Source organism: Microcaecilia unicolor, chromosome 11 (genome assembly GCF_901765095.1).
Source record: "Microcaecilia unicolor chromosome 11, aMicUni1.1, whole genome shotgun sequence".
NCBI classification, from domain to species: Eukaryota; Metazoa; Chordata; class Amphibia; order Gymnophiona; family Siphonopidae; genus Microcaecilia; species Microcaecilia unicolor.
The window spans coordinates 79,943,193-79,965,770 of NC_044041.1; the positions used below are offsets into that span (position 1 = coordinate 79,943,193).

The 22,578-nt window shown below is 45.0% G+C and overlaps 1 protein-coding gene across 2 annotated transcripts in view; it reads left to right on the forward strand.

The window, feature by feature from the left end:
* Positions 1-19,667, forward strand: part of MBD3 (methyl-CpG binding domain protein 3) — a 79,711-nt gene extending 60,044 nt beyond the window's left edge. For both annotated transcript variants that reach the window (XM_030220040.1, XM_030220041.1), the window contains 2 exons: positions 3,672-3,848; positions 18,108-19,667. In XM_030220040.1, the coding sequence (XP_030075900.1) occupies positions 3,672-3,843 (172 nt within the window). In that variant the 3' untranslated portion in view covers positions 3,844-3,848; positions 18,108-19,667. The remainder of the gene's footprint in view (positions 1-3,671; positions 3,849-18,107) is intronic.
* Positions 19,668-22,578: the final 2,911 nt, after the last annotated feature.

Consider the following 22,578-nt stretch of genomic DNA (forward strand, 5'->3'; position numbering starts at 1 on the left):
GAGTGCACCCCGTTCTAGACGAGATCCAAGAGTCAATCTTGGGTCTTCTCGCTGTTTGAATCCTTGGTCTGGGTGGTCACCCTTCAAATGAGCCACCTTGTCCTGTCCCAGACAGCTCTGGTATGATTTTTTTCTTGACCAAGGACTGGAGGATCTAGCTTCAGACTTGAGTGCAGAGTCCTCAGGCCTGGCAATGCTTTCATATCTTGGGCTCTGTGGCAGCCATTTTGGAGGTAGTGCTATGGACTGTGCTTCTGTGCGACATCTACAGCTCTTGCTTCTCTGCAGTGGTGTCCTGTGTCCCAGGAGTGTCTGCTGTGTCTTCCATGGCTGTTCTCGGAACGGCTGCGCATGAACTAGTGGCTCTGCAATTCCTCCCTGTGGAAGGAATGCCTTGGCGCCTCTGCAGTGGATGGTGGTTGGTCATGTATGTGAGTCTCTCGGACTGAGAGCACTTTGACGCCTTCTTCCACCTCTGGAGCGGTGGATGGCACAGGACGGTGTGGCTGATCTCCCGCCTAGAGCTGCTTTTGGTGCTGTTCGTTTTCTAGCCTTTCAGGACACATTGTGGGCCGGGTGATGCTTGTGCCGTCTCTCCCGCCTGGACCTGCTTTTGGTGCTGTAAGTTTTCTAGTCCTTCAGGACACATTGCGGGCCAGGTGGTGCTTGTGCCTTTGGAGAACATGGCGGTGGCTGCTTCAAAGGAGTGGGACTCGGTTGGGCCATGCCCATCAGGGCATGTCGCCTCCCCCCCCCATGGAGTGGGCAGAGGACCTTGTGTTCCGTTTCTCCGTGGCCCACTTTGCGGGCTTTTCCTATGGTGAGTTCTCTTTTTCTGCCGTCTGGTCTCAGCTGAATGGTTATTCCGCACCAGTGCTTCCCCAGTTTGACCTCAGGTAGATCTGGTGGCATCCCAGCTGGACGCCAAGATGTCGTCTTTCTTCTGTCATCGGAGAGACGGTGATTCAGCAGGGCTGGTTTTTCAGCTGCTTCCTTAGCCGGAGGACGTTCTTCGATAGTGTTTCCTCCGTGCCCTCTCTGTGGCCGAGTTCTTTTTGGATCGCGCACCACTAAGGTTGAGTCATTCTGGTAGCTCCGGATTGGCCACGGCGCCCTTGTATGTGGATATGGTGCGGTTCCTTGTGGCGCCTTCGTTTCGGATTCTGCTTGACTGCAGTCTCTTCCTTCAGTGTCCTTTTACTGAGTGGATGATCCCTCTCACTTTGGTCTTACGCTGGTTGTTTGAGAGGTTGACAGTGATTTCTGCTCTATTGCGATCTTGTATGCAGTCCACTTTGATCACGTATTCTCGGGTGTAGAGGAATTTTTGAGGGATAGTTGTGGCCCATGCTTGGTCTTCATTGCAGGTGTCTATTCCTCAGCAATTGATTTATTTCTGCAGGATGGGTTGCAAAAGGGCCTGACCTGGCTTTGCACGTGGATGTAGTGCATTTCTTGCAGACTGCTTTGCTCCTCCGCTGCTGCGACCTTGTTCACCCTGAAACCTTGTTCTTGTTCTCCGAGCCTAGCTTAGGGCTCCTTGTCTACAGAGCATTGCTTTGGACTCTTTTTGATCCTCTGTAGAAGGCTTTGCTTAGGAGCTTACGAGTGGTGGTCTTGGTTGCCAATTCTTCAGCATGCAGTGTGTCTGAATTTTTAGCGCAGCTATGCCGAGCTGTTTTTCTGCAGCTCCTTAGTCTGGAGTGACCTTGCATTTGGTTCCTCCTTTTCTTTCTGGCTGTGGTTTGGCTTTTATTCTTTATCAGCCTCTCTTTCTTTCCTCCTTTCGGGAGGGGGATTTTCACATGGAGTACATGGCGCTTTGTCTTCTGGATGTTAGGGTTCTCTGGCATTTGCAAATGTTGCATATTTTTTAGCATTTGGATCTTCTCTTTGTCCTCGCTAGTTCTTCCTGTGGTATGATGGCCTCTGATCTGATTTTATTTTTTCACGTTGGATTGCAGATCCTGTGTTTCCATGGATTTTTTTTAAAGGTTGCATCCTGCCGGTGGCGTTGCAGGCTTGTTCCACGAGGTTGCTATCTACCTCTTGGGCAGAATGGGTGTGCTTTCACTATTCAGATGTTGCCTTTGCAATGGTGGTTCTATTTTGGGGAGCGGCGACTTTCCACCCTAATTAGGGATTGCTTTGGTACATCCCACCAGTTCCTGGGTTCATCTGCTGCATACGCTAAGGAAGGTAAAATTATGCCTTACCTGCTGATAATTTTCTTTCCTTTAGTAGCAGCACTCTGTCAGCCGCTATTGTTTTGACTGGCTGTTCTTGCCCTGGTCTTTAGTTTCCCAAAAAAAAAAAAAGAGAACAAACCACTGAAGAGGAGTCCATCGCAGTTGTGGTTTCTCTAAGTTTCTGTTGTGTATGGTTGGTGAGGAAGGCTTCCTGGTTTCTTGTCTGATTCTGCTTGGTGATGAGACACATATTGAAGTGAAGGAGGAGCTGATAGAGATTACAAAGCTGAAGTCATAGATTACAAAGCTGAAGGCAGCGATATCAATCTCCACCTGCTGGTAAATGGACATAACCCACCAGTTCCTGGATTCATCTGCTGCTACTAAAGGAAAGAAAATTATCAGTAGGTAAGGCATAACTTTACCTTCAAGAATGGGCTAAAAACAACAAACTTTGCTTGAATCCAAGTAAAACAGAAGTTCTATGGGTCCCTAACATACGTGGGGAGGTAAGACGTCAAAATTTTCTTTTTGGAAATATGAACGCCTCTCAAATCACAAGTCAGGAACCTTGGAATATAGCTCGATTCAACACGTACTTTGATCCCCCAGTTCCAAGCAACTTTCAAGATCAGCTTGTATCACTTGCAACAACTACGCTGCCTCTCTCCTTACACTGAGAAGGCAAGCCTTGTTTCAGTTGTGCATGTCATGATAACATCAAGACTAAATTGCTGTAATGCACTCTATACTAGTCTGACAACAAAATGATTTACATCATCTCCAGTTGATTCAGAATGCTGCAGCAAGACTAATAGAAGGTTGTAAGCGATGTGACCACATTGCTCCATTTTTGCATAAACTTCACTGGCTACTGGTACAATACAGAGCCAGATTGAAAACTGTGTGACCTTCATGGTCCTTAAAGGAGTTTTCTTAACCACACCCTCTCCAAAGGATATCACACAATGTGATACCCGCAAGCGAGCCTTCTCCAGAATAGCCCCCACACTCTGGAATGCACTATTTGTAAGGCTTTGCTTAACACAAGACTCTCTACTTCAGGAAGCAGGTGAAAGCTTGGTTCTTCAACCAGTCCTTTCATGGAAGAAGTAAACGACACCGGCTACACATACAATATAGCAGGACATGTTTATCCATTCCTACCTTAGCTAAGATAATGGTCATGCAACTTTCTTTAAATGAGTCCCTTATTTTCTGACTCTTGTTAACTCTGTCTTATCAGTTTATATGTTCCATCTTTGCTTACACCCTATACTGTCCATTAAAATGTTTTTTATTTTGTATTGTGTTGACATTGTATTATTGTTTGAATAGTTTTACTGCTGTAATTGTATATTGCTTACACTTGATTTATTCTTGCTGTACACTGCCTTGAGTGAATTGCTTCAAAAAGGCAGTAAATAAATCCAAATAAAGTTGGTCTTGATCTGCGGTGATGCTCTGCTTTTTGTTCTTCAGGAAACAAGAAGAATTGGTGCAGCAGGTGCGAAAGAGGCTGGAGGAGGCGTTGATGGCTGACATGCTGGCACACGTAGAAGAAATTGCAAAGGACAGCGATTCCATGATAGAGAAGGAGGGGGAGGATGAAATAGAAGAGGAGGAGCAAGAACAGGATATGGATAGTGTATAGTCCAGGTAATGCTCTCAATATACCATAGCAAGATAAATGACAGTGGCTTGAATTCAATGAAACTCAATATATGAAGTCAGAAAAAGACCTAAACTAGTTTGCCCAGTTTCATTCCTGGTGCCATGTCATAGATCTCGCTTAGTCTGTGGTTTTCCCATCATTCAAACCTAGAGATAATCTGTGCTTAGCCCAGGCTTCCTTGAATTCTATCATTTTTTTCATCTCCTGTGAGGCCATCCTTTGCTTCCACTTTATGAATAGATGTTTCCCAATGTTGCTTCTTGGAGCCTTGCCCCCCCCCCCCCCCCCCCCCCCCCCTTTGTACCCTCATGCTATGCCATTCTTTTATCCGAAAAATGATTTTTCCTGTGTTACATTACTGTACATCTTTGAGGTATTTGAATGTGTCCATCATAAACCATGTCTTTGCCCCCCTCAGGAGTGACTCCTAAACCTGTCTTGGGTGACCGTCAACCCGTTGGGTTTTTAGGGTATCAACAGTGAGTATGCATGAGAGAAATTTGTGTGCACTGCCTCCACTGAATACCCTGAACACCGATTTTGCTTGGCGGTCCCTCTAGACAGGTTTGGGAGCCACTGTTTCTTAGCATCTCTCCAGACCGGCCTAGACGGGTGGGATATGCACTCCTACCAGCAGGTGGGTGAGACTGAAAATTGCAGAATTCTGGTGGAGCTTATAAGGTAGCTATGCAGTCCCAGAGTCAATATTTTTGTCTCCGGCAGGTGGTAGAGGTGTGAGTCTTGACTGGTCTGGTAGGCCTGGGGATCCCTACACCTAAGGGAAGGAAAAAAAAAATCCTTAGTAACACTCCACACCGGTCATGACTCTTGGGTTATGTACACCTACCAGCAGAGGGAGGTTGAGAACAACACTATATTCCCCATATGCAGACCTCAGCCAGCCAGTATTTTGCTGTCTCCCAGCAGAGGTGAACATGCAGTCTTGCCAGTCTGGTAGGCCCTGGGGAAGTCCCTTGTTGGGGGGTTGTTTTCTCTCTGTTCTACCTGGGTGCTAGGATTTAGGTTTAAAAAAGAAAAGTGCTTCAGGGGTTTTGGTTCGTGGGAGCCACGTTTACCCCGTGGGGGTTAACCCAGGTGGCTGGGTCCCTTTCCCTCCTCTGGCTTCTTTTCTCTCAAGTGGGCTTTGTGTCTCAGCTGCTGTTTCTTGAGGGAGCCTTGAGTACCCCGTTGCTGGTGAGCAGCTTGCAGCAACTCTTGTTTAAAAAAAAAAATTAAAAAAAGGTAAGATACAAGAGTGTTAATTATACTGAGCTCACAAAGTGCAGCACTTTTGGAGGGCTGAGCTTTGGGCACTGGGTTTTTTTTTTTTTTTTTTCTCAAGGCTGTCTTTAGCAATTTCTGCTGGATGAGTTCCAGGAAAGTGCTCTGTTGCCATGGCTTTGTGCATTGCACTCTTGAGGCACCCAGTATTCTGTGTAAATTTTGTGGGGATCCAAAGTCCGGCCCGGATCAGGCCTCAACACTGGACTGGAGAGCTTTGGGAGGCCATTTCAGCGTGTTCTGCTCCTGCTGGCTTTTCAGTGGCAGTTCGTTTTGGCAGGAACCACTGCCATTTTGAATTCTTCCCACACTGATGTGGCTCCTTCGTGGCTGCTTCCTGAGGTGCCTTTCCTGGACCCGTCTTCATCTGGGACAGCATTGGGAGACCCCCCCTCCCCGAGTTCATTTGGTCCCTCCGGGGGGGGGGGGGGGGGGGGGGGCGGGGCGGTAGTTTCTGAACCAGGGGCCCTCAACCCCAAAAAGCCTCTAAGAGGCCCAGGATGGACTGGGCTGGTGTGATGGAGGATCCTTCAAGTCCTATGCATGGAGGAGGAGGTTGTAGGGGAGGACCCAGAAGAGTGGGTCTGGAGGACGAGGTACTGCTTCCTGGGGAGGACCCTTCCATCGATAGGATCTTAGGGATGAGCTGGCGGAGTTGACTGCTCAGGTGTCTTCTACTCTTAAGTTTGAGCAGGAGATGGTGGCTGCAGAGAGTTCTCAGGTGGACCCGCTAGTGAAGAGAATTCACCAGCTGTCATGAATCAGGATGTGAGGGACATGATGTAGGCTGAATGGTAGTCTCCAGATGCCCCTTGTGATGGGCAACCTGTATCCCTGAATCCTCCCATTGTAGACACTCTGGTGGTAGCGGTGACCAAGTAGAGTACTGTTCTGATGGATGGTGGCACGGTGCTTAAAGACCTTCAGGATAGACTGATGGAGTTTCTTTTGAAGTGTAGTTTTGACTTGTCAGTGCTGGTTCTTCAGGTGTCCCATCTGTGGGGGCCTGGTGGCCAGGGCTTCCTTTGGGTGGACAGAAAAGGTGCTGGATGGTCCTTTTCTAGAGAGGGAGGCGTTGGTCCAGGAGTTGGCCAAGCTTGAGGTGGAGACATCCTTTTTAGCGGATGTGCTGTATGATTTGGTGAGGGCTTGGCTAAGCATACGTCCCTGGTGATTGCAGCCCATTAAGCATTGTTGCTTTGGGGCTGGGCTCGAGTGCTGCATCCAAATCTAAGCTGTGCTCTTTCTTTCAATGGCTTTATACTCTTTGGGGAGGAGTTGGACAAGCTGGTTCGGGGTTTTGGTGACAGGTAACACGTTTGCCCAAGGATAGGTGTAAGGTAGGTCACGGTGTTTTAGGGGTGCCAAGCATTATCGCCTGGGATGGTTTAGTGGGACCCAGCAGGGTCATTTTGTTTATAGCGGATGCAGTCCTTTTTGGGGCAGCCATTGGGGTCGTTAGGACTCAGACCCAGGGGCTGCTGGAATTTCTCAAGCTTGTCAATGACGGTGTTATTGTCTAGCCTCTGGTACCCGTGTTTTACCAGAGGTGGATCCAGGTGATAGACAACCAATGGAGTTCGAGCATCCTGTTCTGGATCTTTATTTGGAGTCTCCCTGTTGCTTCCATCTGAAGGTGGTCTGGGACACACTGGCCCGCCTTCTTCAGTTAAAAGGCAGTGGTTCCTGTGTCCAGAGCACAAGCTAAGATGTTCTTCGATTTATTTTGTGGTGCCCAAGAAGGAAGGTTGTTCTTGGCTGATTCTCAAGCGTGTCAACATTTCTCCGAGGACAAGCAGGTTGCTTGTTCTCACATGTGGGTTGACGTCCGCGTTGGCCCAGGAATCGGCATTTTGCAAGTAAAATATAAAAAAAAGTTTTGCCAGAGTCTTCTGGCACGCGTGCGCGGACTGATTTCCCACTCGCCATGTGGGCGTGCCACCTCAGTTTTCTTTTCTCCGCGTTGAGGGTGCAGTAGGTTTTTTTTTTTTTTCCTGCGCTCCTCTCAGGCCCAGGAAAGAGTCTCGAGTTTTCAATTTTTTCTTCTGAGTTTTCGTTACTTTTTTGTCATTACAAAAAAAAAAAAAGTTCCCATAGTGTACTTTCACTTTTGTCCCCTTTCAAGTTTCCTTTGCTTTTCGTCGCGGCTGGTTTTTAGGCCGTGCGGTCGGGTTATTCCCTTATTTTTGTGCCTTTTTGTTTTATCAGGCACAATCGCGTCTTTTGATTTTCGCAGAAGTCGTTTTCCTTCCATGTCATCGAAGACATCCAGCGGCTTCAAACGTTGTACTCGGTGCAACCGGACCATCACAGGTACTGATACCCATGCCTGGTGTATCCAGTGCCTTGGGCCTGACCATAGCCCAACTGCTTGCAGTCTGTCTTCGTATGAAGAAACGGACCCAAGCGTCTCAAAGTCCGAGAAAAGCTTTTTGGGGCTCGGTCCGGTCCTTCGATGGCGGCATCGACGCCGGGAGCAGAGGTAATGGCTGCTGAAAGACCAATTCATGCTTGGAGCACTGAGGCATCGAGTGGGTCTCCACCTGCCTCTGGTGGGGAAGACTTTGCTGCAAGTCAAGCAAGACTGCGGCACCATGATCCTGATTGTACCCTTCTGGCTGCGTCAGATTTGGTTTCCTCCTCTTCTGGAGTTGTCCTCCAAGGTACCGTGGAGATTGGAATGTTTTCCAACCCTCATCACCAGAATGAGGGGTCGCTTCTACATCCCAACCTCCAGTCTCTGGCTCTCACGGCCTGGATGTTGAAAGCTTAGAATTCGCCTCCTTGGGTCTTTCAGAGGGTGTCTCCTGAGTTTTGCTTGCTTCCAGAAAAGATTTCACAAAGAGGTGTTACTCTTTCAAATGATGGAGGTTTGCTATCTGGTGTGACAGCAAGGCCCTAGATCCTCTGTCTTGTCCTACACAGACCCTGCTTGAATACCTTCTACACTTGTCAGTCTGGTCTCAAGACCAACTCCGTCAGAGTTCACCTTAGTGCTTTTCATCGTCGTGTAGAGGGTAAGCCTATCTGGACAGCCTTTAGTTCGCTTCATGAGAGGTTTGCTTTTGTCAAAGCCCCCTTTCAAACCTCCACCAGTGTCATGGGATCTCAATGTCGTTCTCACTCAGCTGATGAAAGCTCCTTTTGAGCCTCTGATTACCTGCCGTCTGAAGTACTTGACCTGTAAGGTCATTTTCTTGGTGGCTGTTACTTCAGCTGGTAGGGTCAGTGAGCTTCAGGCTTTGGTAGTACATGCACCTTAAATCAAATTTCATCACAACAGAGTAGTCCTCCGCACGCGCACCCTAAGTTCCTGCCAAAGGTGGTGTCGGAGTTTCATCTGAACCAGTCAATTGTCTTGCCAACATTCTTTCCCCGTCCTCATACCTGCCCTGGCGAAAGCAGTTTGCATACCTTGGACTGCAAGAGAGCATTGGCCTTTTACGTGGAGCGGACAAAGCCCTTTAGACAGTCTGCCCAGTTGTTTGTTTCTATCTATCCCAACAGGAGGGGAGTCGCCATCGGAAAACGCACAACGCACAATCTCCAATTGGCTAGCAGATTGCATTTCCTTCACTTGCGCCCAAGCTGGGCTGACTCTGGAGGGCCATGTTACGGCTCATAATGTTAGAGCCATGGCTGCATTAGTGGCTCACTTAAAAGTCAGCCTCCATTGAGGAGATTTGCAAGGCTGCAATGTGGTCATCAGTCCACACATTCACATCTCACTACTGCCTTCAGCAGGATATCCGACGCGACAGTCGGTTGGAGTGTGTGGTCTGGGTGGTGAACCCAGTCAAGACTCATCTTTGTCCCTCTCAGTGCCTGGTGTATTTGGGAGCTCGGTTCGACACTCAGGTGGATCATGTTTTGCAGATTTGTTTTTTATACACACATCTGATCCTTCTACATCTCTCCCTCCTGAGGGGTTGGGGTCTTGGATCTTTTCTCAAACGTCCTAAGGTTTCCTTGGCTGTAGACGAAGCTGATATGGAGTTTGATCCTGAGATGCCTCGCATGCCTGGTGAAGACCCTTCTGTTGTAAGGATTTTTCGTAAAAAGGATTTAAAGAGCTTACAGCTTTGGATACTGCATCATTAAACGTTGAGGATTGAGGTAATTAAGGCATGTAAGGTGGATCTTTACTCAAGGGCATTAAGAAGGCTTGTAAAACTTTTCCAATGCACCAAGATATCTGGGACATCATTCAAGCACAGTGGGATGTGCCGGATACTCCCTTTTTGTCTTTCCAGGTTCATGATTCGCTTACACCCAGTGCTGGATCCAGACACTGCTTTTCTTAAGCTTCTGTATTTGATGTGGTGGTTTCTGCAGTTACTAAGTGAGTCATTCCGTGTCAAGTGGACCAGGGGTCCCCACCTCACCATCTCAGATTTTGATGAAATTTGGTACATAGTTTCTTTATGATAAAAAACTAAGCTGTGCAAAACTTTAGTTCAAAAGACTAAAAATTGGAGGTTCTAGGGGACCTCAAGTAAAGGGTTGCAAAATGTCACCTGAGCAAAAATGACATTTTGGGCCAACTTCCAGAAGCTGTAAAACTGGAAGTTTTAGTAGTACAAGGGGGATATTTGGAGAACCTGCACTACTTTTAGGGCTTAATGAACTGGCAAAACCCCATGTTCCTAGTCCTCTTACTTTTTGAATGGTTTAGGCTCAAACGTTGCCATAAAAACGGCAAAAATCAATTTACAGCGATGTTGAGGCTGCTGTAGTTTCTAAACTAGTTGGCCTTTCAGGTTGATTTTTGGTAGGTGTACTAAATGCAGGGCTGTAATGAGGCATTCCAATTTGCAGCACTTTCCTTCAAGTGGTTGAAAAATTATAAGCGTTCAAAGTTGGTATAAAAAGCATTTTTGCCCATTTTGGGCTATCTTTGATGCCCTTGATCTCCAGTGGGACAGCTTCAATATTCTTTCTTTTAGCACCATTAGAAAGAGCAGATTTCCTTCTATCAGAATATGTAGTTTTCATTTTGGAGTCTCATCATATAAGGATTGCAAAAATGCCCTCAAATGTTTGCGGGCAGCAGCCTGTGATTTCTTCACTACACCCTTGATACAAGTGTAGTAAAAGTGATTCTTCTTTCAAAAAGCACCAATTTTTTAAAATAAAGAACACATTATATTATAAAACTGTATTCAAGAAAACTAAAAAACAGGAATGTTTTTTAGGATGTGGAAGGATGAGGCCAGGTTTCATGACAGGTTTAAAGAAAACTGCAGTCAGTTAGGATGACCGACTTGGCCAATTATGATTGGTGGACCCTGTTGCAAGGCGTCTGAGTGTCTGCTGCTGGTGTTTCTTCACCCTTGCTACAGTTTGACCTCTTAGTGAACTGTAGGCATCAAAGTAAGCCTAGCAACAGACACTCAGGAGCCAGGAGGTACCAGAAGCATACAATTGGGCAATGAAACAAACAATTCTGCCTTGCAACAGGGTTCACAAATCATAATTGGCCAAGTCTAACTGGCTAAAGAAGTTTTCTTTAAATATTATGTTATAAAACTGTGTTCAAGTAAACTAAAAAATAGGGTGGAAACCATTGTATACATACTTCTTGTTGAAGAAACTCGCACCTGCACCGACAGGCTCATTTATATTGAATTAAATGCCACAAATGAAGATATTAATCACTTTAGACTGAAGTAAAATTTTACCCATTGAAAACCTGATTGCAAGAATAAACGCGTTTGTTGAACTGATGCTAATGGTCATCAATGGATCCAGAAAGATCAGATGAATTTCCACTTTGCTCAGTTGGCTGTTCAAGTACATCAGAGTGTCATTTACTGACATACAATAAAAATAAGGGTTTGAAATTAATTGAAGAGCTTCTGCCTGATCAACAGAAGTTGTTACAAGAGCATTCTGGTCAACTTTTCTATGCTGGATCAACTATTTGCCTTCATCATGAATCCTTACTGTTGAAAAAGTTTGAATTTTTGCAAAGAACCTGCTGTAACCCATTTTCCAAAGGTGGTCATAATGCAAAAAGGGGCTTAAGAGTGCTGGATGACACACTAGCAGCCCAGCTAAAGGCCTTAACAAGCAAAATATTTGTGCCGGGTCAGAAACTATGTCCATCTTGTCGAAAAGACGTCAGTAACAGAGCTGCTGATTCTTTATCATCATCAACAGCAGCAGATGATGAACACAGTGACATTTCTGGCAAGTTGAACACAAGTTTGACATCTCTTGGTTTTTCTCCATTAAAGTTCAAAAAAGTCAGCAAGCGTGATGTACGAGGCTACACCAAGCGCAAAATCAGGCGAGTGCAAAATACTTTGAGAGTCATCATCTTGCAGTTGCTGGTGGCTTAGACATTCTACCAGTCAGAAATGTGACAAATGTTCTGATTATGATGACCTGCTAAACGAGTTGAAAAACAAAGTCCAAGTTTCAGCAAATCATGCAGAAAAACTGCAAATACTAACTTTAGCACCAAACAGCTGGTCTATTGAAAGAACTGCCTCAGAATTCATGGTTTCAACTAGAATGGTTAAAAAAGCAAGAAATCTGAAATCAGTTTGTGGAATTCTGGCAAAACCAGACAAGAAGAAAGGTAAAGTTTTACCAGAAGAAACAGAAAAAAAAAATTCTTGGCTTTTTTGAAGATGATGAATTCAGTAGACTGTGCCTAGGGAAAAAAGATTTTGTCTCTGTCAGAACTGGCACTGAAAAAATTCAAATGCAAAAGCACTTGCTGCTTAGCAATCTAAAAGAAATGTATGTTGCATATCGTACTCGAAATGGGCCAGAAGTGGGTTTTTCCAAATTTTGTGAGCTAAGGCCAAAATGGTGTGTCACTGTTGGCTCATCTGGTATGCATTCAGTGTGTGTTTGTGTCATTCATCAAAATGTGAAGCTTATGCTTGCTGGAAGCCATCTGCTGAACGAAGATTACAAAGCACTGATGGCTAAAACTGTGTGCAATTTGGAATGCAAAGAATGCATGCTTCACAGGTGTGAAATATGTCCAGGTAAAATTGTGCTTGAAAATTACCTGACAGAAGTGTTCATTGATGCTGACCCAGGTGAAACAATCGAGTTTAAGCAGTGGGTTCATACAGATCGCACCACACTGGAGACCAAACAAATGTATGTTGATGATTTTGTATCTGAGCTTGCATTGAAAGTTTCAAACCTGTCAATTTACCATTACTTTTCCAAACATCAGACACAATACTTAAAGAAAACCTAAATCCTTGTGAAATTGTTGTTCTCTTGGACTTTGCTGAAAACTACTCCTTTATTGTCCAAGATGCTGTTCAAGGTTTCCACTGGGAAAACAGTCAAGCTACACTGCATCCATTTGTTGGGTACTTCCGTGATGCTTCAAGTGAAATTCAGTGCATAAGTGTTTGCATAATAAGTGACAGCTTGCGGCATGATGCAGTTGCTGTACATGCATTCTTGGAAAAATTAATCGCGTTCTTGAAAAGCAAAATTGGAGAAATAAAATATGTAACATACTTTAGTGATGGCTCAGCTGCACAATACAAGAACTTCAAAAACTTTGCCAACTTGTGCTATCATCAAACAGAATTTGGAATAAGTGCACAGTGGAATTTCTTTGGCACAAGCCATGGCAAGTCACCATGTGATGCCATAGGTGGTACAACAAAGCGACTAGCTGCTCAGGCTAGTTTGCAACGACCTAAAAATAGCCAAATTCTCACAGCACAAGGCTTGTTTGAATTTTGTGATCAAAAAATAAATAAAATCAAGTTCTTTTTTGTTTCCAAGGATGAAATTGAATCTTCAAGATCTGCACAAGAGGAAAGATTCAGTAAAGCTTCCACAGTTGCTGGAACTAAATCACCAGTTATTCCCATTGACTTGAACCAAATTTCAGTCAGTAGAATGTCAAATGATTCCTCCTCATTTGTTGTCAAACTTTGTCAGTCGGATGACCCAGTGAGTGTACCTGGCATAAATGTGTCTCAACTTCAGCCTGGGCAGTATGTTGCCTGTGTTTATGACAACAAATGGTGGATTGGCAATGTCTGTGACACATCATTTGAAGAACATGATGCCTTGGTCAACTTTATGCATCCATGCGGGCCTGCACGATCATTTCATTGGCCTAGCAGAAGAGATTCTTGTTGGATTTCTGAACAGCATATTCTAGCAGTTCTTCCAGTACCAGCAACTACACACTTGGACGACAGTATACATTTCCAGAAACAGCAGTGAAACTTATCAGTGAAAAATTCTTGTCACTTCAGCACTGAGGTTTTACTTGGAACCATTAAGACACCCCCATTAGGCTTGAGAAACTAGGCAAAGACAACCAAATGAGGCTTGGGAACCTCAAGTAAGATGCCCACCTTCAGGCTTGGGAACCTGTGCCAAGTGGCTGGACTTGCCTTGCTATCGGGCGTGACCTCTTGGCGATGAGGTTGCTACTTCCTATTGAATTGGTAGTGGCATAGCCACCATGGACCAACGCATGCTTAAAGCAACTGAGTGACTTATACAGCAATTAGAAACATTGATGGGCCCTATATCCATTTCATCTATCATTCAACAATACTGGCCAAAAAACACTTTTTTTGCAATCCTTATATGGAGAGACTCCAAATTGAAAACTACATATTCTGATAGAAGGAAATCTGCTCTTTCTAATGGTGCTAAAAGAAAGAATATTGAAGCTGCCCCACTGGAGATCAAGGGCATCAAAGATAGCCCAAAATGGGCAAAAATGCTTTTTATACCAACTTTGAACGCTTGTAATTTTTCAACCACTTGAAGGAAAGTGCTGCAAATTGGAATGCCTCATTACAGCCGTGCATTTAGTACACCTACCAAAAATCAACCTGAAAGGCCAACTAGTTTAGAAACTACAGCAGCCTCAACATCACTGTAAATTGATTTTTGCCGTTTTTTTGGCAAAGTTTGAGCCTAAACCATTCAAAAAGTAAGAGGACTAGGAACATGGGGTTTTGCCAGTTCATTAAGCCCTAAAAGTAGTGCAGGTTCTCCAAATATCCCCCTTGTACTACTAAAACTTCCAGTTTTACAGCTTCTGGAAGTTGGCCCAAAATGTCATTTTTGCTCAGGCGACATTTTGCAACCCTTTACTTGAGGTCCCCTAGAACCTCCAATTTTTAGTCTTTTGAACTAAAGTTTTGCACAGCTTAGTTTATCATAAAGAAACTATGTACCAAATTTCATCAAAATCTGAGATGGTGAGGTGGGGATGACCTTTAAAATTGGTCCACTTGACACGGAATGACTCAAGTGCAATTCTGTCCCTGTTGATGGCATCTCTTTTAAAATCTTTTGATGTCTCTGCGCTGGCAGTACAAGCAGCTACCTGTGGTTCTTTGGTAGCTAGAGCTTGTTTTCGGTGGTCCGAGAGAGTTTACATAGGTTTTTGGATGATTTCACTTCATTAGACACAGTCACTTCATTAGACACAGAGGTAGCTAAGATAAGAGATGACCTTGGCTTTCTTAACAGATACCTTTAATGATTTGTTGAGGGCCTCTTCCAAATCTATGGCTTTGAGTGTTGTGGCCCGTTCACTTTGGCTTCGAGGTTGGTCAGCTGTTGTGGCGTCTAAGCTTAGTAAGTTTCCCTTTCGAGGCTTCTTTCTGTTTGAGGATGAGTTGGATAAGTTCCTCAGTTACCTGAGGATCATCCTTTATCTGCTGGTCTTGGCCTTGACGTTTCAGAGATTTTCGTAGATTTTGATCGGGATGAGTAGCTACTGCTCAAGTCTCGCTATTTTCAGAGATACCAGTCCTTTTGGGGTGCCCGATGCGGAAGTAGAGATGCAGGCACTTCCTTCCTGCCCCCTGCTCGTCCATCCCATGAAGGTTTCAGGGCCCAACCTCCATTTCCAGTGGGAGCTCGGCTAGCTAAGTTTTATTGGAGGTGGGCCCAAATTACGTCCAATCAATGGGGTCTTGAGGTTATTCACTACAGGTATGCCTTATAGTTTGCACCCTCGGTCTTTGAGGGTCATATATAGAAAGGAAGTAGCTTCTGTGCAACTGGTAAAGCCAAATAAGCAACTAATATATAGAAGCCCAGTGCATTTGGATTCTCTAGCTGGGTTATCTTTTGCAACTTCGCAACATAGATGCCTAACCAAAGTCTAAGCTTTGTTTTCATGGGCTCATATGATCTTAATTTCACAACCTTACTGGACCTTAACCTTTTGATGTCATTTGAATTTCTCTTTTAGGATTAAGCTGAACTTATCTCAGCCTCCTTGTACTCTCTAGGCCTTTATCCTCTCTTATCAACACTGTGTCAAGTGGTTTAGTCTTAACAGATTCAGCTATATATCTTCTAGTACCAGCTAGATTTTTGTTCTTTTTTTTTTTTCTTTTTTTTTCAGCTACCGTTAGCCGTTATGGGTCAGATTCTTTTTAGGGGAGCAGCTGCGATTTTCTTCGTAAGTGTTTACAGATTATATTATTGTCACTTTTGGTAGGCAGCTGCCTTTTTGCTCTAAAGTTGTTTTTTTTTTTTTGTTTTTTTTTCATTCTGCCCTGTATAGGTTGATTCTTTCTGAGTCGCCTTTGCCATCAAGACTTTAGCAAAATCTTTCCTTCGTAGACTATGGCATTTCTCCTTACAGAAATTGTGGTATCTTGAGTACAGCTGAGTACTGCATTTTCATTATACAACTCTTTGGCATGTTTCCAATTCCCTTCTGGAAGTTTTAATGGTGATTAGGCCCTAGCTCCTACTTGGTATAAAACTCTTAATTCAGCACACTTAACTGCTGATGTAGTGGTTCAGCCGTACAGTGGTTCATTGCAATTTTTTTTTTCTGCTAACAGTGTTCAGTGTTTTCCTATGGTTGATGCAGACTGTTTTGTGCCTCGGTCTTTTTTTTTTTTTTTTTCCCCCTGAGGTAGGGAAGTGTCCTGGAGTGTTGGTACTGAACAGACTACAGACTGTTGTGTTCCTTGGTCATGTCCCATCAAGTGGGGAAGTGGCCTGCAGAGCCAGTTTTGTGCCTCGGTCAGAATAGTTGGTTTGCTATGCTAGATGGTTGGAGAAAGGACCTGGCAGAATTTCAGGCTACTATAGTGCATTGGATTAAGGAGGCCATTGCTTCGGCTTACCTTCTTGGTGGCAAGGTGATCCCAGATGCCCTAATACACTTTCTACCAGAGGGCAGCCAAGTTTGTGGATGGAGAGCACTTCGGTACCGCCACAGGAGATTTGTAGAGCAGCAGGCTGATCCTTTTTGCATTCCTTTGTTAGGCAGTACCACTTAGATGTTCTTGATCGTCCGGATACTGCTTGTGGGGCTCTGATACTAGTCGAGGCTCTGAGGGTCACACCCTTGATGCTAGCTGCTTTGGTACTTCCAATCCGTCTGGAGGGACAGTAAGGAAGGAGAAATTAGACCTTACCTTTTAATTTGCTTTCCTTTAGTCCCTCCAGACCGGTCTAGAACCTGCCCATTCTGTTATGATCTGGCTTTCTGTGTTTTCGGTTATCTCCGTAGGGATTTGTTTAGGAGTACTTCCTGAGAGGGTGCTTTTGGACAGAAGTGTTCTTTTTTATTCCAAAAAATAAAACCCCTGTTTTAAGTGATAGAGCTCTCTTCATGGAGAGTAGAATAGGAAGCAAAGAGTGTTGTACAGCTCATTTGAGGCAGCAGATTCTGTGTGACCACCCTTGATTTCTGAGGCAGCTGCTTCCTTGCACATCGTATGGGATTTTGAAGGGTTAGGGGAGATTTGTTCTTATTCTATTTGCTAGTTCTTTCTGCTTGTTGCGTTCATACTGATTCTTAGATGGTCTGCACAGTTAACTTGACTCCACCAGAATTCTGTAGTTCTCCTATATGCTAGTAGGAGTGCATAACCCATCCTTCTAGGCTGGTCTGGAGGGACTGAAGGAAAGCAGATTAGCAGGTAAGATCTAATGTCTTCTTCTAGGCTATACAAAACCAGGTCTTTAAGTCTCATCTCAAGATGTTAGGTTTAGACACTGCACTATTTTGATAATCTCTGAATTGCCTCCACCCTTTTTAGAGCCTTTTGGAAGAATAGCCTCCAAAATTGGATAGAATTGTAGGTAAAGTGTCAACAATGACCTATATAAAAGCATGATCACTTACTTTTCTCTGTTACGCTTCTCCCTGTGATCCCCAGCTTCTCTGCCAACAATCAGGGTGAATTGGCCACAGAAACAGGAAATGTCATCTTGGTGGCACCCAGTAAATTGCACACAAACCAGGACTCGAGCCACCAAAAATATATGAAAATACTTACACCAGTATTAACTTATACATATGAATTGTAGATAGAGGACCCTCATATATTCCACTATTAATGCAGACAATAATGCTGCTATGTAGTGGTATAGCACTTCTTTCATCGGGTCACTAAAGGTCTTTTTGGATGTTACCAGATGCATTGATATTGTTAATTCATCTTCTGATCTTGTGGCACCAGCATGAGCATTTGCTCTGGCCACCTCTAGATCACAAAATGATTCACTCTTGACGTCTTTCACCTTATTGGTGTACATTTGTGTCTGTTCCCCACATCACCCATCGTGTGCTGTTTACTAGGGTTTCTTAAACATCCCAAGTGTATGATTTTGCAGTTTTTTTTCACATTAAAATATTGACACACACACATCCATTTTGTTGCAGATTCAATAAAAGGTCTGCTAAGTATAAAGTGCAAAGTATTTCATTTAAAGGGCATGCCAGGAACCTAGAATTGTAGTGATGAGGATTTTGGATCCTAGACCTAGGTTAGAGAAGTGGTTTTCCTCTGAGGTACTGCATAAGCAGGATATTGGCCTTGGATGAGCTACCTGTCTGAAGAAAAGATCAGTAATTACAGCCAATCAAAAAGATGAAAAATTGGACCATCCAGTGGTCTCTGATATTTAATTTTCTGTATAAAAAAGGGACTTATTTCTTTGGTTTCATTTTTGTGTTTGTTTTTTAGGGTACTGTCTATCCAGAAGTTTACATATTCCAGCTCTGGCCAGTACAAGGATATTTACACAGCAGGATTGAACTGTATCTACTGGCCTTGCGTGTGAGCATGCCCTGTGTCTGCTTGCCATGAAGTTGGAGGGGGTTGGGATGGGAGAAGAGGTGGTAGCTGTTTAGGACTAGGTAGGTTGAAGCTGGACTATACTAAATAGGCAGACTACCCATTTGTCCTTGGGAAGGGGTGTTGGATTGATGAGCAATTAATGGGTTAATGTTTGAAAAGAAATCTGATTTCAATATTTGGTGGTCACAGGTCAGTTTTTTTTTTTTTTAATGTATGTGAAATACCATAGTATGAGAAGATTCTTTTACTGTGAAAAGTCACTTCTGGTTATAGAACCAGTGGAGGCAGTTTAAGGAAAGAGTTTCTAATGCTACCTTTCCTTGGTGTTTCATGAACTTCTTAGTTGAAGACAAATACTCTGAAAAGGTCCAGAATTTGAAAAGTCTTAAATAGTACCACAAAATGCTGTCCTCCCTTCTTTGCCCAAGGTTCAATGTGCTTATGTTACTTTCTGTATGTTATGATAGCCTATTTGTTGCCTGCTCCTGATTTTACATAGATCCTTCATATAGCACAAGGAGAGGGGGAGGAGGCAACCTCTTAAATTCCAGATTTTACACATGTCAATATCCTATTCTTGGGTCACACACATGGAGATTGCTTGAAGACACTTCCACTCATTTTCTCACCCTTTAACATCCTGCTGAAATGACATGATTTCCATTGCTGCTTCATATCATGGGGGATATATGCAATACTACCATATTTACTCAGCAGAAAAGAAATTCCTAAAAATCCTCGCATTAAATAATTTCGATAGTTTTTGTACTGTATTTATATTGTATAATTTGGAAGTTTGAGAGGTTTTTTTTTTTTCACTTTATCTCCAGATTTCTGCAGCTACTATTGGTAGATGATCAGAAGCCCTGCACTGTTCCAAACCGTGCTCTAAAAATAGCACTGGAACTGCGCAGGGCTATACTGCCCCTGTGATCAGAGCTAATTGCATGCAAATATAGGCACACAATTAACTCTGATCATAGGGGGAAAGTGCGAGAGGATTGTGCCTGAGAATGCGCTTGGGCACAATCCTCCCGCACTAGTTTTGACAGGTCTCAGCTGTCAAAAGCCTGGACCTGTCAAACAAGGAAATGGAGATCCGTGGGACCCCCATACCTCTGTCATCTGCCACCCCCCCCACCCCCCACACACACATAGCGACATTGGGGGGGGGGGGGGGGGCAAGAAATCCAGCAGACCTCCAGCCCCTCATCCTAACAACCAAAAAAGTAAACGTTGGTTGCCCAAGTGGGCTGCCATCTGAACCATGAACTTCCCTGGTGGCTTAGCGGATTCCTCCCCCGTACCTTATATGGTAGGGAAGTCCCGACCAGTGTATCCCAGGATCCACTGGGCAGGGTGCTGCCATTTTGAAGACGGTGCCAGACAAGGAAGGGAGTGTACCTAGGCCACCAGGGAAGCTTGGGGTTCAGATGGCAGTACACTTGGGCCACCAGAGTTTATTTTTTTGGTCAGGTTAGGGTGTGGGGGGGGGGGGGCAGTAGCCACCAGGGCCTGGACTGCTTTTTTTTGGGGGGGGGGGGGGGGGCTGCTAGCATGCACATGCATACTGGATAGGGCAACCCAATGCTCCGCAAGCTGGCATAGGGTTTGCTGTGGGAGCAGCACCAATGTTTGGCGTTCTGCCCGCTGAGCATTGGGGAGGAATAGCTAATGCCCTGTTTAGCATGCATTTGCATGCTAGTTGTGTTCAGAGCTGGCAAGCGCATTGTTATATGCGCTCGCTGGCTCTATTCATCGGTTGGGAGCAGTGGGTTCTAGTATGACGCTATTGGCTTCTTGCGCCCATATTTGCTTCTGATCATCTGGGCCTCAGTGTTGCAGAAATGGCCATCTAAAGTGCAGCAAATGAGACTTCCTTGTCAGCAGCAGATGAATCCAGAGACTTGTGGGTTATGATCATGTACCACCAGGTGGCGCTAGAGTACCATACTAAACTCTGCCACATAGGACGGTATGCTTCTTGGTCAGTCAGTATGCTTGATCTCCACAGGCAGTAGACAGGCACAAAATCCTGGTTGTTTCTGCTTATGTGGCTCCTGTTTTGGGTTCCCTGGTTAAGTAGAGCTTGTGTGTGGGGGGGACAGAGGTGCCTGACTTGGGGTATACCTGGTAGTGTCGGATCCCTCTCCTGCCACTTCCTTCCTCCTCCTTGCAGAATTTTGAAAAAAATAAAATAATGCTGTTAGAGAGCAGATGTCTGCTTCTGGCATTCTGGAGGAGATGGTATGTGTCTGTGCTCCTGCAGCTGTTTGGATTCAGCCACCTGAGCAGTCAACTATAGGTACCAATAAGGCTGGCAAAATTGTGAATGTGAACTTTCATTCTTCCCCTTTGTCGGGTTTGTACTTTTTGGGTTAGCGCAGGTGTGACGATACACTATTTCCTTTTGGGCAGCCTGTGTGTGCCTGTGTTTTCGGGAGAGTACCATTGGGCCAGCATGGAGTGACTCTTTGGCATGCTTTTTTACAGTTCCTCTCTTTAGTTGGCTGCAGCCATTTTGGTCACAAGGCTATAATAATGGATTCTTTTTCTTTTCTGTCTTCACAGCTTTCGGGCCGTTATGGTTCAAACGGCGCTAGTTCCTTTGGCAGAGGTTTTTTTGTGTTCCTTTGCGGTTTCCTGTCTTGGCTGCTTCTTGAATGGCGAATTCCCACTCTGAAGAAGCCTGGACATTGCTGCTCCCAGGGCACACAGCCTTCTCGTCAGTGGCCTTCTTCAGGCTCCTCTCGGCTGCATTTTCAGTCTGCAGCTCATTTCATTTGTTTCTGAGGCCTAGGCTATACTGGCTTGCTTGGGCTGTCCTTTTTTCCTGGGGGGGGGGGGGGGGAATGTATTTCCTTCTTGCTTAGAGCTACAGGGCAGCGTCTCCTCACAGTTGCTTGGCCGGCTCTTGACTTGTGCCTGCACTTCCTGCCTCCTACTGTATTTACTCCAGGTACTGGATTATAGTGTTCCTTGTTTTGGTAGCTGTGGCTCGATGTTGCTTGGACTGTGGTTTTTGGACTCTGGGGTTGCCCCCACCCCCTTCCTGAGGTATGGCCATTTTTCTCCTCTGTGTTTTGGGGGCAGCTGGCGGTCTTGCTCCACACACAGCTGCCTTTGAGGCATGTCGGTCATCCCAGCATGGGCTCCCTAAGGTGGAGATCCTGTTCAGCTTCATGAGCTTTAGACTATCAGTTGTCTGGCCTGTTTTTCAGTCCCTTGTGGTATTGTCAGCCTTTAGCTATGACTGTGTTCGCAGACTTCAGCTTCAGCATTCGGCAGCGTTTCCACCTTGCAGCTCTGTGTTTTTAACCAACTTGGGACTGTTCTAGCATGGGCGATTCCCCTTCAGATTGTTTAGGGTTTGCACTATTGGCTTTTGAGCTGCTGTAGCCACGTGGCTTGGAGTAGGTGCCATGTGGGATGGTCCCTGAGTGCTTGGCAGGTTTCAGCCTTGTTTTTTTGCTGCTGAGATCTTGTGGGATGTTCAAGTGAAGAACTGGAAGTCCCCTTTGTCAGTCCCTGTCCTCCCTAAAAAGATTGACACCGTGTACCAGAATTCAGTCATCCCCGGGTTTGTTAGGCCCCAATTGCCTCATCATATCCTGGTGATAGAATCTGTGCTCAAAAGAGCCAGGAGTTCTAGTGACACTGCTTCTGTGTCCCCTGGCAGAGAAGCTAGAACTCTGGATTCTTTTGGGCATAAGATGTACAGTAGAACGCTGGGCATCTGGATGTCCAATTATCTGGACCCCCAGTATCATTTCCCACAGATAGTTGAAAAATTAAAATCGCTCACCAGACGGATGCAGAACCATCCGGAGGTGGATAGAAAGAAGCCCCCGAGAAGCTCCACTGTATCGCGAGTGCCTGCGTGCCATGCGTTGTCATATATATGTGCATGCACATCAATATGAGGCTTGCGCTACTCAGCGGAACTTCGTGAGGCCTTCTTTCGATCCAGCTCCGGACGGTGCCATCTCCTTCTGGAGAGGAATTTTAATATTCCAAAGTTTGTTTGTTTTTTGGTTTTTTTTTTCAAATTATCCAGACCACCTTTTTAGAGTATAGTCCGAATAATTGGCGTTTTACGGTATCAGACCTCTATGCTCATCTCCTGTATTCAATCGTACCAGCTCTACACAAGCCTGTACTTGCAGTCCTTGGTGCGTAGTATGCCTAATTTGGCAGACTCTCCCACTGGAGCAGGCCGAGCTACTTCACCAGTTGGTCAAGCAGCAGATGGTGTGTCGTAAGTTCTTGACCAGGGGCGCCTACAGTACTTTTGATGTAGCGTCCAAGGTCTCCACTAAAAGTATAACTATGTGCAGACTGTCCTGGCTGTGTGTCT